Below are 16,137 nucleotides of genomic sequence, written 5' to 3'. Positions count from 1 at the left end.
GTTGGTTGTGGTGGTTTTCTGTGCCAGTGTTTCATGTCCTGAAAACTTGCGCTTAAGATGGCAGCACCGTTTCCTCTGGTGTAAAGTGTTTCAAATTGAATTTCACACACGGCTTCAAAGGGCAGTTGCAGTCTAAGCGTGTTTATATGCACGTAAGGGCCCCACTGCAGAGGACATACCTTAAAAAATGTAGACATGTGTCAGCTGAGCTCTTTACTATTTAAATTACCGAGCAAGGACAGAGAGGGCCCATCCCACCAACAGTTTGCATTTTGTTTTTGAAATGTCATACCTGAATCTATTTGAAGGTTTATAGCATGTTCCTCCAATGCATTTCTATTAGCTCTGTGTTCAAATATGCCCTTTCAATTTCTTGAAATGTTTCTTCCCCGGTAAAAGAGGCTTCCAGTTATTTTTGTTTGCCTCTTTCTCAGGGTGCTTTAGAATTGTTTTAGACTTTCTTTATCGTTTTAGCAGCTGTAGGGATGCAAGAGCACACCCCATCTGTGGCTGGCTGTCAGATGCCTGATATCAGTGTGGTTGCTGATTTTGTTTTCAAAGGCAGTCTTTCCTTTTACCTTGGCAGGGGGGGGGGGATTTTTACATTGACTTATTTAGAAGTAAAGCCATGCCAGTTAAAACACACACAACTCAAACCAATTAAGGGCTGTCAGACTCACAGGGGGTAACTTACCCATCTTCCTATATGTACAGGAAAGTTTTCATGGAACATGGGTACCATATCTGCTCCTGAGGGTTGGGGAAAACCCCAGAACAGATCTAGGGCCACATGGAGAGCACACAGGGAGAGGAGAGGGGTTGGAAGTCCCATCGAACAGGCAGGAATCCTTGTACTATATATCCCTTCTCCTCCTCCTGGACTGTAACTGATCCACTCAGTTGCTGCTTGTGGTGTCAGAAAAACTAATGGGCCAACTTCAGTAGATACAACCCACAGAACAGAGATGAATTAAACATGGAAGTTGTGGAAACTCCTCTACAATATTTGTAGATTTCACTCACGGAACAATTTTGATTGATGCCTCAAAAACCATGTTATCCACCAGGATGATCCCAAACGCCACATTTTAATGTAGGAATCCTTACTAGCAATGTTGCTGGTCTAGTGCAACTGGCATTCCAGACACACATGAATTTCAAAGAGGAAGAAAGTGATCATGCATTTCGTACATCAAAATGAGCAGAGATGCTTCTTGCACAGAAATCCCACCCAAACACGCATGCTGGCATGATTCTACAGCCAACCTCCTCAAGTTCTTTCCCTATTAATTATCAGCATCCACCATTCCGTAGCTGTGCCACCACCTCCCTCCTACAACTGCGCAGAAGCACTCCCACACAAATCCGCGGCTGGAAGCTTCCTTGCTCCCAAGTGTATTGCCATGCAGGTAGATGGACAAATCGGTTTCTCTCCATTTTGTCATTTTTCCAGTCGTCAGTTCCACCCACTCCATTTGCACATCAGTTTGTCATTTTGAACACTGGAACTAGGCGAACCATTGAGTTTCACTGTCAGGTAGCTTCTGATGTTCCTACTGGATTCTTCCCAGAGTCCTCTGAGCCTGAAATTACGTCTAAGGGAATGGCATATTGAGCCAAAACAAGCAGACAAAGAAAGCAGACAACATTAGACTAGGAGCCTGAGTGGCAGTCCTATTATATCCTATTGCAAAAATGACAGGACAGGCAGCTTGGCTTGTGATTTTGAAGTGGTGCTGGCTGCATGGTCTGTAATCAGTTATTTTGATTGATTAAGGTGCCTGTGAACTGGAGAAGATGCAAGGGAAAAACAACTCACAAATGCCATCTGCCTTATTGATTGAGAGCAGTGAAAAGATAGTTATAAATGTAACTGGACAGTATTTGGCACGCCAGTTGTCCAGCTTAGCATCTGAACTGCAAACTTGGCTAAGACCATCTTTGGTATAATCTCCTTGAATTGATATTCTCCTGCAAATCTCCTCCTTATACTTTAATCAGGGGTCAGCAAACTTTTTCAGCAGGGGGCTGGTCCACTATCCCTCAGACCCTGGAGCAGACTATATTTTGAAGAAGAAAAAAATGAATGAATTCCTATGCCCCACAAATAACCCAGAGATACATTTTAAATAAAAGGACACATTCTACTCATGTAAAAACATGCTGATTCCTGGACCATCCGCGGGCCAGATTGAGAAGGCGATTGGGCTGGATCCGACCCCCGGGCCTTAGTTTGCCTACCCATCCTTTAAATGCAAGTTGCTCCAATCCAATTCTAATTGTGTGTTTCAAAAGGGAGGGGGCACTTGTGACAGATGTGGTAGAATGTGGATGGAGATGCTTAATTGAAATATGGTGCAGGTGCAGATATTGTCCATGTTAGCAGCAGACTGACTCTCAAAAAGGCTTGGTATCTTTGAATGGGCTGTAAAGAAGTACCCTGTTGAGGATAATACTGCTAAATAACTCATAACACATTTAAAGACTGCAACTCGACTTACCATGATGAAGAATTGGAGGACTCTGAATACAGACATAATTCGATATGTGGTTGGTGCAAATATGGGACATTGCTCTGATGGACAAATGAACTGACAGGATGCAGGGACACGGAACCAAAACAAAGACAAGTGCCTTTCAAATGAGATGCTTTGATTTTCTTTGGAATGCTACCGTGAAAGAACATGGATTCAGAACTCCTACAATTTGGGGCAGACTGTGGATAGATACATTCATTTAACATTTAACTGAAGATGGAGCATATCATTTCTGTAGTTTTCCTCTGCAACTATTCTGCGTGGGGGGGGGGACTCCAGACAATTTTGTTTATCCTGTTTTAAAGCACAACCACATCTTGCATAGGGGTTACATTCCAGGGCTGATGCATATGCAAAAGCATGTATACTCAAAGCGCTCCCTTGTGCAAACACACCTAGCCTTGCAGAGCTGAGCCCTGGAGCCCCAAGCAAGGCAGATAGCTTAAAAGCTCTTTTTGTGCTGAGTTTTCCCAGTGCGAAAAGAGTTTTTAAGCTCTCTGCCTTTTTTGCACTTCACTTGTGGGATTTCAACCAGCCTGTTGAAATTGTGTGAGTTAAATGAGCGCTAAGATGCAAACATACCGGACCTGGAAAGATAAACACATTATTATTATTTTAAAAATGAGAGAGAGATATACTCTGAACAAAATGGTAGCAGTCAGACTGCTGCAAATGATTCATACCCCACCAGAAATGTTGGAGGGTATGTTTTTCTAGGACAGGGTGAGAAACCTCTGAGCCAGAGGCCAAACCTGGCTCCCCAGGCCTCCCCATTCAGCCAACAAGGCAGTTTGGGGAAAGCTGCACACACCATATATATCAGGTGCGGGGGTGGAATTTCTCAAGTACAGAGGCTCTCACCAAATTTCCAGTTGTTCAGACTTCATTCAGTAATGCATTACCAGGCAGAGTTCAAAGAGTCTGCAAGAACATTTTCATCAGGGCACACACTATACAGTGGTACCTCAGGTTAAGAACTTAATTCATTCTGGAGGTCCGTTCTTAACTTGAAACTGTTCTTAACCTGAGGTACCACTTTAGCTAATGGGGCCTCCTGCTGCTGACACACCGCCACTACACAATTTCTGTTCTCATCCTGAAGCAAAGTTCTTAACCCGAGGTACTATTTCTGGGTTAGCAGAGTCTGTAACCTGAAGCATCTGTAACCTGAAGCATCTGTAACCTGAAGCGTCTTTAACCTGAAGCGTCTGTAACCCGAGGTACCACTGTACAGTCATACCTTGGGTTGAAGTAGCTTTGGGATAAGTATTTTCGGGTTGCGCAATGTGGTGACCCAGAAGTAATGGAGTGCGTTACTTCCGGGTTTCGCTGCTTGCGCATGTGCAGACGGTCAAAATGACATCACACGCATGCACAGAAGCAGCGAATCGTGACCCGCGCACGTGCAGACAAGCGGACATGGATTGTGTTCACTTCTGGATGCGAACGGGGCTCCAGAAAGGATCCCGTTCGCATCCAGAGGTACCACTGTATAGGCAAATATATATTGTCTTAATTGTTTATCCTCTACTCAACCACCTTCTGCCACTCCAGTTCTTCACTACCTTTCATCCAATTGCAGAGCATAATATAGAATATAGGGCCCATACATTTCCCCTTTAACTAGTTCTTGTATTCCTGTTTACGTGACATTGGCCTCACTAATTAGGGTCCTAACAGTAATTCACACTCACAGGTGCAGGGCAGGTAAGAACAGGGCTTCAAAGGAAGAACTGTAAGCTTAAATTGGGCTCCCAGTTGTTCTGTTCCTGGAGCCAAGGCTAATGTGCAGTGAGAGCATACTTTGTTCAAAGAGGAGGAAGCTATTTCCATGCAATGAAAACGACTTATCCCTCCCAGCTCTGTGCTTTGAAGTAGCCTGCTCTGCTCTTTAAACCTTGGATTTCTGAAGGTCTAAAGGAACAGGACACGGCCACTGGCAAAGGGTTTTCAAACAGCCCTGAGACACAAAATTGAAATGTTTCATGATCAACCAGAATAAACAACAGATACAGAAATGCTTAAGGGTCACAATAATAAAGCACATCTATAAGCTATCTGGGCTTGTGGAATCATCCCAACCTACAAACAATAAAAGAACGCTATCTTAAATGATTATTAAGAGCTTAGTTCTGTAAAAGTGGAGGAAACTCCAGCTATCATAGATGAGGGGAAAACAGTGGCCCCCAAGCATATTATTCCTGATGTCAACATTTCCGTCTGTTAAATTTCCTCAGTTGTAGAAAAATGGTCAGAGCAGAACAGCTAACAAAAATCTATATCAGAAAATATGCTTTATGGAGTGGGAGTTCCTAACATAAAGAGATCTTATAAGGCCTCAAAAATAGCAGCGACATTAGAATCGTTTGGAAAGAACCATAATCAAGTGCTATCAGCAGAAAAAAATATTGTATAAGTCTTTAAAAGCAGCCACAGGCCAAAAAGAACACAACAATTTTAATGTAGTCGGTGTGACTTTACTGAGGCATATGGTAGAACAGTACACACAGTTTACAACATCGACTGGCATGCATGAAATGTATTTTAATTGTTTCCCCATCACCCTGTTCCTCTCCCCTTCTTATAAATGTCTATAAATTCAAACTGCTATTGTTACAAAATACATTTTGCTCATTGTCACCAATCTAAGCAATACACATTAGACTATGTGCATCATTTCATATCTGTAATAATTGTGGTATATACAATTTGACACAATTTTGTTAATAGGTTCAGAAACCTTTATCTGAGTGTTTATTGTTGTTTTATTTTTATGCTTTTATTTTATGTAATGGTTGCATGTCATATACTCAACTGAGAAACAGAATTGTACAAGTCTCAATTATGGGAATGACTTTGGTTCAAACCAAGGAAGCTTGTAAATTATCTACTTTCCTCCACTAAATCAATACTAAAGATTCGGAGTAATTGTTCTCCAAAGCTAACTTCAACTTTATCCCCTTTAGCTTAAACCTTTAAAAAAATTTAAAAAAAATGGCAGTATAACAATGCAAAGACGACAGACTATCAACAAGGATATCTAGAAAGGACTCAGTTGGGGAAGATAGTATGAGCAAAGTCACATCTTATGAAGGTGCCAAAGAAGTAACAAATCAAGCACATCATTTAATTTTTTTTTCAATTGAACAATGGAAATTAAACATCTTTTTTTTTAAGTTGAACAATTGCTGTTTAACATGGAACTCCACATCTTACTAAGTCTTTTGAGAAGTTTTTATGAAAAATCAGATAAAGGAAAAGTAATTGCACACACACACACACACACATATATATATACACATACACACAATTCTCTCCTATTCAAGACAAAATGGGAATGAGACCTTCTGAACTTACAGTGGTACCTCGCAAGACGAAAAACGCGCAAGACGAAAGAGTTTTCCATTTTTTGAGTCATTCCGCAAGACGAATTTCCCTATGGGCTTGCTTCGCAAAACGAAACGTCTTGCGAGTTCTCAAGTTCTTTCAAGTTTGTTTCCTTTTTCTTAAAGCTGCTAAGCCGTTAATAGCCGCTAAGCCGTTAATAGCCGCTAAGCCGCTAAGCCGCTAATAACCGTGCTTCGCAAGACGAAAAAACCGCAAGACTAAGAGACTCGCGGAACGGATTAATTTCGTCTTGTGAGGCACCACTGTAAATCAATCATAGAAGAAGACTGGGACTAGATGTTCAAAAACGTTTTAGTGGTATTACTAAAGGCAGATCTAAAAAAAAACTATTTCAAAGTTATATTTCAATAGTATCTAATGCCACATAACTTATAGTCAAAGCTCTGTACTGCTTGAGGTATAAAAGGACCTGGAGCTGCAGGCAATTTTGGTCAAAAATGTTGGGTATAATACAGGAAATTATGGGTTCTGATCTGCCCAGGAATCGTAAAACAGTTATTGGAATGCTCTGATCTGATTGTTTTCTCCCGCTCCAGAAGCTAGGAGATTCTGACCAAACATCAGGAAGAACTTTCCGACAGGAAGAGCTGTTTGACAGTGGAACGTAGAATCCATTTATGTCACCCCATTGTTAGTTTCTATACAATAGGTATATAGTTCAAAAGAATATTCTCTGCTGAAAGATTTAACTTTTTCTGCACAGTCATAGTTATGCAGACCAGCACTTTCTCCCAGAATTTAGTTACACTGTACAAGCATATGTTTCAGAGAGGCCTCTCCAATGCTATCCAGACAGTGGGAAAGTATTTTAGCCTTGATACCGGAGGTATCAATGGATCTTAAATTAAGACAAATACAACAGGAAATAATATTTAGAATTTATTGGTCTCCTTTATGGTCATACAAAAAGGTACTAGCTAAAACCTCTCAACCATATTGAAAGTAATGTAAATTGAGGGTTGATTCTTGCCCTAGAGAATCTCATCTATTTCTGCCCTCTCCATTTGGCCCATTTTGGGCTCCAAATTTGCTTCTCACTAAATGGTGGAGAATGATTTGTGGAGGGGGCAGGAGAGATAGAAAAGAGATATTTGACAAAGCACTTATCTAAATATATAGTTTTCGGAGCCAAGAACCTGGAGATGGAAGACAACTGGGCTCACCTGCAGTCTGAAATACAAGCCAGTTTCTAATTAGGCATAGCTGCTGGTGTTGGACCAGAAATAATTCTAAAGGAAATAATTGCCTTGTTTTCTCTCGGCCTGTACACCCACAATTCAGCTGAAGAAAGACAAATTGAACACATTTGTGCCCTGGCACAGCACAGAAGACCTTGGGATTGGGATTGATCACACACTGAGCATGAGGCAGCAGTGTGATGACTGTACAGACTATAACTCCCATCATCTCTAGCTAGCAGGACCAGTGAAGAAGAGTTTGGATTTGATATCCCACTTTATCACTACCCGAAGGAGTCTCAAAGCGGCTAAGATTCTCCTTTCACTTCCTCCGTCACAACAAACACTCTGTGAGGTGAGTGGGGCTGAGAGACTTCAGAGAAATGTGACTAGCCCAAGGTCACCCAGCAGCTGCAGGTGGAGGAGCAGAGACGCGAACCTGGTTCCCCAGATTACGAGACTACCACTCTTAACCACTACACCACAGTGGTCAGGGATGATGGGAACTGTAGTCCAAAAAACAGCTGGAGACCCAAGTTTGGGAAACCTTGGTCTACACTGAGTGGCAGTAGCTCTCCAGGGTATCAGACAGGGGTTGGTTTCAGTGCTACCTAGACATAGCAGGGATTGATCCTTCTGCATTCAAAGGAAATGCTTTGCAACTGAGGCATGGCCCTTCCCAAGGTGCTGTGTTATTAGTTCCAAAAATGAGGGGTGCTAAAAAGGTGTAACATGACTTGGGAATTCAAAATATATTTTTGTTAAATGAATATAATTCGGTTTTGCTCGGTAAGTAAAAGGTCTGCAAAATTGCACAGAAATCGTTTAAAAAATCATTAAATCGTTAAAAAACGTACTTGCAATTATATTATATCTTAATATTAGTTTTTGTTGTTGTTGTTTAGCATTATCTGACATTTTCAGAAGAGAAAACTAAAAGTCTTTGGTTTCCTGAAAGCAGTTTATTTGCTTCTTCATCAAATGCAGACTTACCCAGTTAAATGTTATCCAATCACAAAAAAATAATGGCAGATTAGAATTCCTCACACTCAAAAATATATATTTAAGACTGCTCACTTAAGAAATTTGCAAATATCAAGTTTCGCTCTTTAAAATGGCACACCCTAAAATGACATCCCCATTGGATATGATTTCCCAGCCTGGCCCAATAGTCAGAGCCAGGTGTGTTGACTGGCTGGTATGCTCACACACTGTGAGAAAGGGCTGTTCTGCCCTGTATTTGTCACATGCGGCATTGCTTTCATTCAACTGCACTTCATCTTCTAGCAAAAGCTACATTATTCATAGACTCGTTGCAAGGGACCCCAAGGGTCATCTACTCCAACCCCTGCTGTCCCCACTGGCAAAATGATATAACTTGTGAAATTGATTATGCACATTAAGTACACTGTTGTTATTCCACCCCATTCATGACAATACAAAAGAAACACAATGCAAATGGGGAAGAAGAAAACCATAATCAGTTTACCACAATCAATTATATATAATTTGTGGGCTAAAAGCAACAACAGCAAATACCGATCAAATTTTCTGGACTGATGTCCAGACAAACAACAACAACAACTATTTATTTATACCCTGCCCATCAGACTGGGTTTCCCCAGACACTCTGGGTGGCTCCCAACAGAATATTTAAAACATAATAAAACATCAAACATTAAAAACTTCTAATAATAATAATAATAATAATTTATAAGTGAATGACAGCAACTTCTGCAGCTGTTCCTGTTTTATGTCTGAATTCTTTGACAGCCCTACTCTTGGATTGAACTTATCTGAAATCATTTTTTAAAACTCCCTGTACAGTGGTACCTCTGGTTATGCACGCTTCTAGTTACGCATGCTTTGGGTTACGAGCTCTGCTAACCTGGAAGTAGTTGTTCCTGGTTGTGAACTTTGCCTCAGGTTGCAAGCGGAATTCCTGCGCCAGAGGTGCACACAGCTGAAAGCGCCATCAGCGAAAGAGCGCCTCAGGATAAGAACAGTTTCAGCTTAAGAACAGACCTCCGGAACGAATTAAGTCCATAGCCAGAGGTACCACTGTACTCAAAACAGTTGACCTATTAAAAAGTTAATATTATTTTTTAAAAATTCTTCTCCAGCATGGTTGTTTTAATTCTAAAACATTTTCTCATATAAGAGTGAAAGTGGGGAATACTCCAAGGAATGGATAGAAGAAGGAAGGGCAAGGTCTAGATGTCTCTCTAAAACTGCGCCAAGTCTCCATCTAAATGTCTTTGGTAATAAGCAGAATTAAACTTAGAAAACCTATCTGCTGTAGGCAAAAATCAGGAGCACCTGGTATCCAGGCAAAGAGACTTTCTCCAATATTTGCTGAAAGCTGGAGATGGAATTGATTCCAGATGTCCTGAGGCAAGTTATATAGATCTGACTCAAACCAGGCATGCAGAGCTTCCCTACATCTTTCAGGGGACTAGGTTTTGTTGGGGGGGGGGGCTTTTGTGTTGGGCTCATAAATTTTACAGGAGCATTTTGTTGGCTGGTCCAGCTATTTGATATCTCAGCCTATCCTTAAGCTAATCAAGAGATGAATCAAAGGTCCACTGCTACAAAGACCTTACTAAGACTGTTGTTGTTGTTGTTTAGTCATTTAGTCGTGTCCGACCAGAGCACGCCAGGCACTCCTGTCTTCCACTGCCTCCCGCAGTTTGGTCAGACTCATGTTTGTAGTTTCGAAGACACTATCCAACCATCTCATCCTCTGTCATCCCCTTCTCCTTGTGCCCTCCATCTTTCCCAACATCAGGGTCTTTTCCAGGGAGTCTTCTCTTCTCATGAGGTGGCCAAAGTATTGGAGCCTCAGCTTCACGATCTGTCCTTCCAGTGAGCACTCAGGGCTGATTTCCGTAAGAATGGATAGGTTTGATCTTCTTGCAGTCCATGGGACTCTCAAGAGTCTCCTCCAGCACCAGAATTCAAAAGCATCAATTCTTCGGCGATCTGCCTTCTTTATGGTCCAGCTCTCACTTCCATACATCACTACTGGGAAAACCATAGCTTTAACTATACGGACCTTTGTTGGCAAGGTGATGTCTCTACTTTTTAACATTCTGTCTAGGTTTGTCATTGCTTTCCTCCCAAGAAGCAGGCGTCTCTTAATTTCGTGGCTGCTGTCACCATCTGCAGTGATCATGGAGCCCAAGCAAGTAAAATCTCTCACTGCCTCCATTTCTTCTCCTTCTATTTGCCAGGAGGTGATGGGACCAGTGGCCATGATCTTCGTTTTTTTGATGTTGAGCTTCAGACCATATTTTGCTCTCTCCTCTTTCACACTCAATAAAAGGTTCTTTAATTCCTCCTCACTTTCTGCCATCAAGGTTGTGTCATCTGTATATCTGAGGTTGTTGATATTTCTTCCGGCAATCTTAATTCCGGCTTCGGATTCATCCAGCCCAGCCTTTCGCATGATGAATTCTGCATATAAGTTAAATAAGTAGGGGGACAATATGCAGCCTTGCCGTACTCCTTTCCCAATTTTGAACCAATCAGTTGTTCCATATCCAGTTCTAACTAAGGACTTGCCATAGTTTGTCGTGGTCGACACAGTCAAAGGCTTTTGCATAGTCAATGAAGAACAACTCTTCCAACTCTATGATTCTATGATTCTATGATTATAGGGTCTTCTCCAGGGAGTCTTCTCTTCTCATGATGTGGCCAAAGTATTGGAACCTCAGCTGTCCAATCAAAGGTGACTATGGGGTTGTGGCACTCACTTTCTGGCCAAGGGAGCCGGCGTTTGTCCACAGACAGCAGGACTAAACCACTTATGGCACAATGGAACACCATGACAGAAGCCAGAGCGTATGGAAATGCCGTTTACCTTCCTGCCGCAGTGGTACCTCTTTGTCTACTTGCACTGGTGTGCTTTTGAACTGCTAGGTTGGCAGGAGCTGGGACAGAGCAATGGGAGCTCACCCCGTCGTGGGGATTAGAACCGCCGACCCTCTGATCAGCAAGCCCAAGAGGCTCAATGGTTGAGACCACAGCACCACCTGCATCCCTAAGACTAGCACACCTGTGGGTATCTGGTGGTCTCTCCTGGAGTCTTTTCCTCAAGCACCATCAACCTGCACCCTCACAGCTCCATTTTCTAAGGCACTTAGTTCAAGAGAGCAATTGTCCAGGGTTCTCCAGGGTTCCAGGAGGAGACATTCCCAGACCCACCAGGAGATGCTAGGGATCAAACCTGAGGTTTTCTGCATACAAAGCAGATGGAGTGCAAATGATCTGACCCAGGATAAGGCAGTTTCACTTAACGGATGTTGCCACAGCGATATCGGAATTCTGTGTCAGACCTCTGGTCCTTCCAACTCAGTATTGTCTACACTGACAGGCAGCAGTTCTCCAGGGCTTCAGACAAGGTTATCTCCTAGCCCTTCCTGGACATGCAGACCCCCCCATGTACCCCCATTTTCTTGGGATGGTCCTGAATTTACAGAAGGCATCCCAGTTGCTGATTTGATCTCGGAATGGCCCACTTTTCCTTAGGACATCCCTATTTTCATTGGAGAAATGTTGGAGGGTATGGAGATATGCGGCACCCGAGCCAAGGAGATAAGTAAATATACAGCCTTTAGAAGACATCCGAAGGCAGCTCTAGATAGGGATTTTTAAATTATTCTTTATGTTGTATTTTGGTTTTTTTATATGTTGCAAGCCACCTAGAGTGGCTGGGCCAACCCAGACAGATGGGTGGGGTATTATTAATTAATAATTATTAATTATTAATATTATAATAAATATAAATATAATTAATAAATATAATTAAATAATAATATAATTAAACAACAATAATAAATTGAATAGGACATCCCTATTTTCATTGGAGAAATGATGGAGTGTGTGGACATGTCAGAGACTGAACAATTATTTATTTCAGCTTTCTATATCGCCCAGGTTTTTCGTGGTGTATGCCAGGATGGCAAAAGAAGCATATCATGGATGAAATTCATTGCAGAAGACGAAACTTCCTAATAGCGCCTGGCAAAATTGAAAGATCGTCAACCACCTGAATGTCAACAGGAAAGGACCACTGTATGAGGTCCACAATGCTGAGTGCCCAGTGCCTGAAACATAACCCCTGTGTCGGAATACATGAGGGTGGAGGCAGGTGGGTGGGAGCTGGCTGTGAGCAGACTGAGGCTGATGAAGCAGTGCTCCATTTGCCCTCGTGGACCACCTCCACCACCACGAGTCTTCTCCATACCAAGCAGATGTTCTACCATGGATCCCAAGCACGTTCTGCAGCAACTGCATGAAAGAACTGGAAACGAGCTCAGTGGTAGAGATCCTGTTTTGCATGCAGAAGCTCCTAGGTTCAGCTGGCTACATCTCAAGGCTGGGGGACACCTCATGCCTGAAACCCTGGAGAGACGCTGCCGGTTGGTGTATACAACACTGAGCTTGGTAGAGCAATGATCTGACTTGGTGTAAGGCCCCTTCCTATGATATAGTTTCCTTCCACATCAGGGAAAGGAACTGCACTTTGGAGGTGATTAGCCCTGCTGGCATGGAAATCAATCCACCTAGTTCCTATTTACAGACGTTCTTGCTAATGCAGTGTGGAACGTGATGGCCTATCAGCATTTCCCACAAGCAATCAATTGCTCCATATCGCAGTGGGAAACTGTTAACTGGAGACACATCATTCTCTCCAACTTTATTTTCTTGCTCTCAAAGTCAGGTGGAAACTACCATTCATAGACACCCAGGAAGGACAGAAGTGACCAACTGGCAACAATAATTGGAGGGCCGAGTTTAAAAGAAAACTTTGAATGCCACAGCAAAGCTTCAAAGGGAGCTTTGAACTGCTCCTAGAACATTTTGCTTATGGGCCAAGTTGTTTTTAACTTGAAGGGATGAGCTTGTCAGTAAAAGGATGCATGGGGAATGTGTGCCATTTTCTTTTTGTATTTCTGCATGTAAATATTTAGCCTTCCGAAGGGAATATTCTCATGGAGAGTAAGTACTCTTGGGTAGAGGATAAAGCATTCTGTAAATACCAACTGGGTTTATTCTGCAAGTTCATCAGTTTTCTAAAACAACGCAACACTGATTGATTGGGGAGACTGCTTCAGGCAAACAAGAGAACTGAAGTGTGCTGGCTGCGACATGAAATTTCTCAGTATCTTATGCAACCACTATCAAAGTTTCCAATCTCAAGATTGCTTAAGAACTTGAGAGACCTGCTGAACCAGACTCAAGGCCCATCTAGTCCAGCCCCTAGTTCTCTGACCAACCAAATGTCTATGGTTCATATGCATTTTGGGCCACCCATAAAATCTTCAAGAAGGCTACAGGGCAGTAAGTGTTATTTCGTCACATTTATATCCAACCTCTTTTCCATCCTAGAAACCAAGGCATCATATGCGGTTCTGAAGTAGCTGCCTATCCAAGTACCAGACCCAGACCTGCTTTACTTCAAAGTAGTAGTGGACTTGTGTACCTTCAGACCACACCCTGGCCCAAGTGCACTTGGGCTGTCCCACTCCATTTTGCCAAAGAGCTTCCAACAAAAGTTCATCCCTAACCAGAACACCACACGACTACAGATTCATGCCAATAATTTATTTTATTCTTGAACATTACACTACACAAACTTGACTACAAATTTTTCTCTTTTTCTAAAGTGATGAGAGGATTCAGCTGCTGCTCTTCAAACTGAGCTTGTCAAACAGGTACTCCCCTAGACCATTCTGGGGCAGTCCCAGGCGCTTCAGGTTCGTGAGGTGGTCTCCCAGCTGCTTGATGACCTTCACCTCTTCCTCCAGGAACTCAGACTCCAGGAAGTCACACAGCTGAAAGGTGAAAGACAAGCACTGGTCAACTGCACATATTATTCACTGCAAGCTATGGACAAATATAATCTGCCACCCTCCAGATGTTGGATTTCAGATCAAACCAGCCTGCCTGAACAGTGATTAGAGTTTGTGATAGCTGCAATCCAACCACATCTGGAGGGTCACAGATTTCCTACCTGTGGTTTAAAACTTTTGTATACATCTTGTTTAAGAACTGGGTCACAAGGGGAATAAGGCATGTAGCCTTAACCTTCTCTAGATAAGCTAAACCAAAACCAACAGCCACCAATTGTGTCAAATCATAGAAGGGCTACAACAAGGCTATACCCTTCCAGTTTTTGAATGCCACGGAGAAATTAAAGATATACCAGACATTGGTATTGGTTTTATGGAAGGAAACAAACCTTGCAAGTGGGATGGGCATTTTTACAGCTAGCTCCTCTGTCAGAGCTAACTAACCCTCCTAATCCTATGAAACATCCTGGAGAATGTAGCATTGTTGAGAACTTACATGAGGGTCTCCCTTCTCTGTTGCCAGCTTGTGCAGATCCAGCAAGGCCTGGTTCATCCTTTTCTCCAGCTCCAGGGCAGACTGCAGGGCATCCAGGCTGTTCCCCCACTCATCCTTCTCTGGCTTCTGTGCCAAAAATCAAACACAGAGACTAAGAACACCAGCCTGTGTCTTGCTACATGCAAACAGCACCATCAAATCATAACACACACTCTCCTCCCAAATGAAGCCCAGCTAAAGATCTTCCACGTTCACTTACCTTGAGGTCCTTCAGCAAGATACGCCCCCCTCTCTTGTTCTGGTATTTCAGGAACTTGTCTGCATGCTCCCACTTTTCTTCGGACTGCTCCTTCAGGAACTTGGCCATGTGACACAAGGCAACATCATCCCGGTCAAAGTGGTAGGACTGGAAAGGGAAGGAAAAATAAAGGTCATAGTCAAATGAGGACATGTCGCCAAAATGCAAACATATCCCTTCCCACCCCAGGTGTGTCCATGTACTTTGGACTCACTGTTCTCCACTTTGCATTGACACAACATCTGAAAAGATACTACTTGAATAGATGGCCTACTGTAGCAGTAGTACAGATAGAGCGTTGGTTGACCACCTTCAGCCCCCAGACCTCAGCTTCTCCACAAGCACCCTCCATGCAGAGGTAGTAAAAGCAAACTAAAACCCCCCTCCAGTGTACTGGAAAAGCTTCCTAGTTACCATAATAACTACATTCTTACAGTGCAGAATGCTAATTATAACAATTCAGCATGGTTATTTCACTAAGGGTTCTAACAGGTCTGGAGTTGAAAGACATGGTAAAGCATTAAGGGTCTTCCAAACCCTGTAACTATTACAGTTTATCAGAGGCACATTCTCCCACCTATTGCAAACTTACTTAGAAAAATAACTCAATAAGCTACATGAGGCTTAAAGCTTAACAGACATACCTAAATCTAAAATTACACAAACAAGTTGCAGCCAGGTTCCCCCCATTAGATAGCCAAAAGTCACTTACCATAGACAGATAAACATAGCTAGCATTCAACTCCAGATTCACCAGCTGGTTCAAGGTAGCTTCACAGTCAGCATGGAAGTTCTGACACACCTGAGAAGACATCTCTGAATCCTAGCAAAATCAACTGAGACCAAACAACACTACAAGCCCTACGCTGCTGTTGGTGTAGAAAAACGTGGAGCCCTAGTGGTTTTTATACCATTTGGGGCAGGTAACTTCTTGTGATTAGCAGCAGAATCATCCAATAGAAATGCCAGTTGGCTCTGGGGGTGGGAGAATGACTCAGCAGAATGGGGCAAAGCTAGCAGCTGATAACTATTTGGGCTCCACCTGGTAATCAAGTCTTATTTGACCATTTTCTGCCCCCCTTTTTTAAAAAGAGAGAGAGAGAGGAAACTTAATTAGGTTTTTTGCACTACTTTGTGGGTTGTTTCCATAACAGCTGCAGGAGTTTAAGGAAGAAGCACGAATGTGTAGGGAAGGGCAAAGACTCACAACACAATCCTAGGGCATGCCTACACAGGAACAATTCCATTGAACTCAATGGGACTTGCTTCTGAGTAGGCATGCATAGGACTATGCTATGAACTTTGAAGAGATGTGCAGAGCTGGGAGTGAATTCATGCATAAAAGCAAATCTGTCACCTTCTT

General features: G+C 42.6%; 1 protein-coding gene across 1 annotated transcript; it reads right to left on the bottom strand.

Moving 5' to 3' along the window:
* Positions 1–13,806: 13,806 nt before the first annotated feature.
* On the bottom strand, positions 13,807–15,614 carry LOC310853053 (ferritin heavy chain A-like; the record flags this gene model as incomplete). The annotated part of the gene is made up of 4 exons (XM_083757215.1): positions 15,487–15,614; positions 14,736–14,882; positions 14,477–14,602; positions 13,807–13,962 (listed from the first exon to the last, which is right to left on the bottom strand). The coding sequence occupies exons 1-4, from the start codon at positions 15,586–15,588 to the stop codon at positions 13,807–13,809; spliced, it is 531 nt and encodes a 176-aa protein (XP_083613341.1). The 5' UTR covers positions 15,589–15,614.
* Positions 15,615–16,137: the final 523 nt, after the last annotated feature.

This window comes from Podarcis gaigeae (assembly GCF_964106915.1).
Source record: "Podarcis gaigeae genome assembly, chromosome: 9".
Classification (NCBI taxonomy): Eukaryota; Metazoa; Chordata; class Lepidosauria; order Squamata; family Lacertidae; genus Podarcis; species Podarcis gaigeae.
The sequence above is the reverse complement of the archived record's forward strand: the minus strand, read 5'-3'. Positions and strand labels throughout refer to the sequence as shown.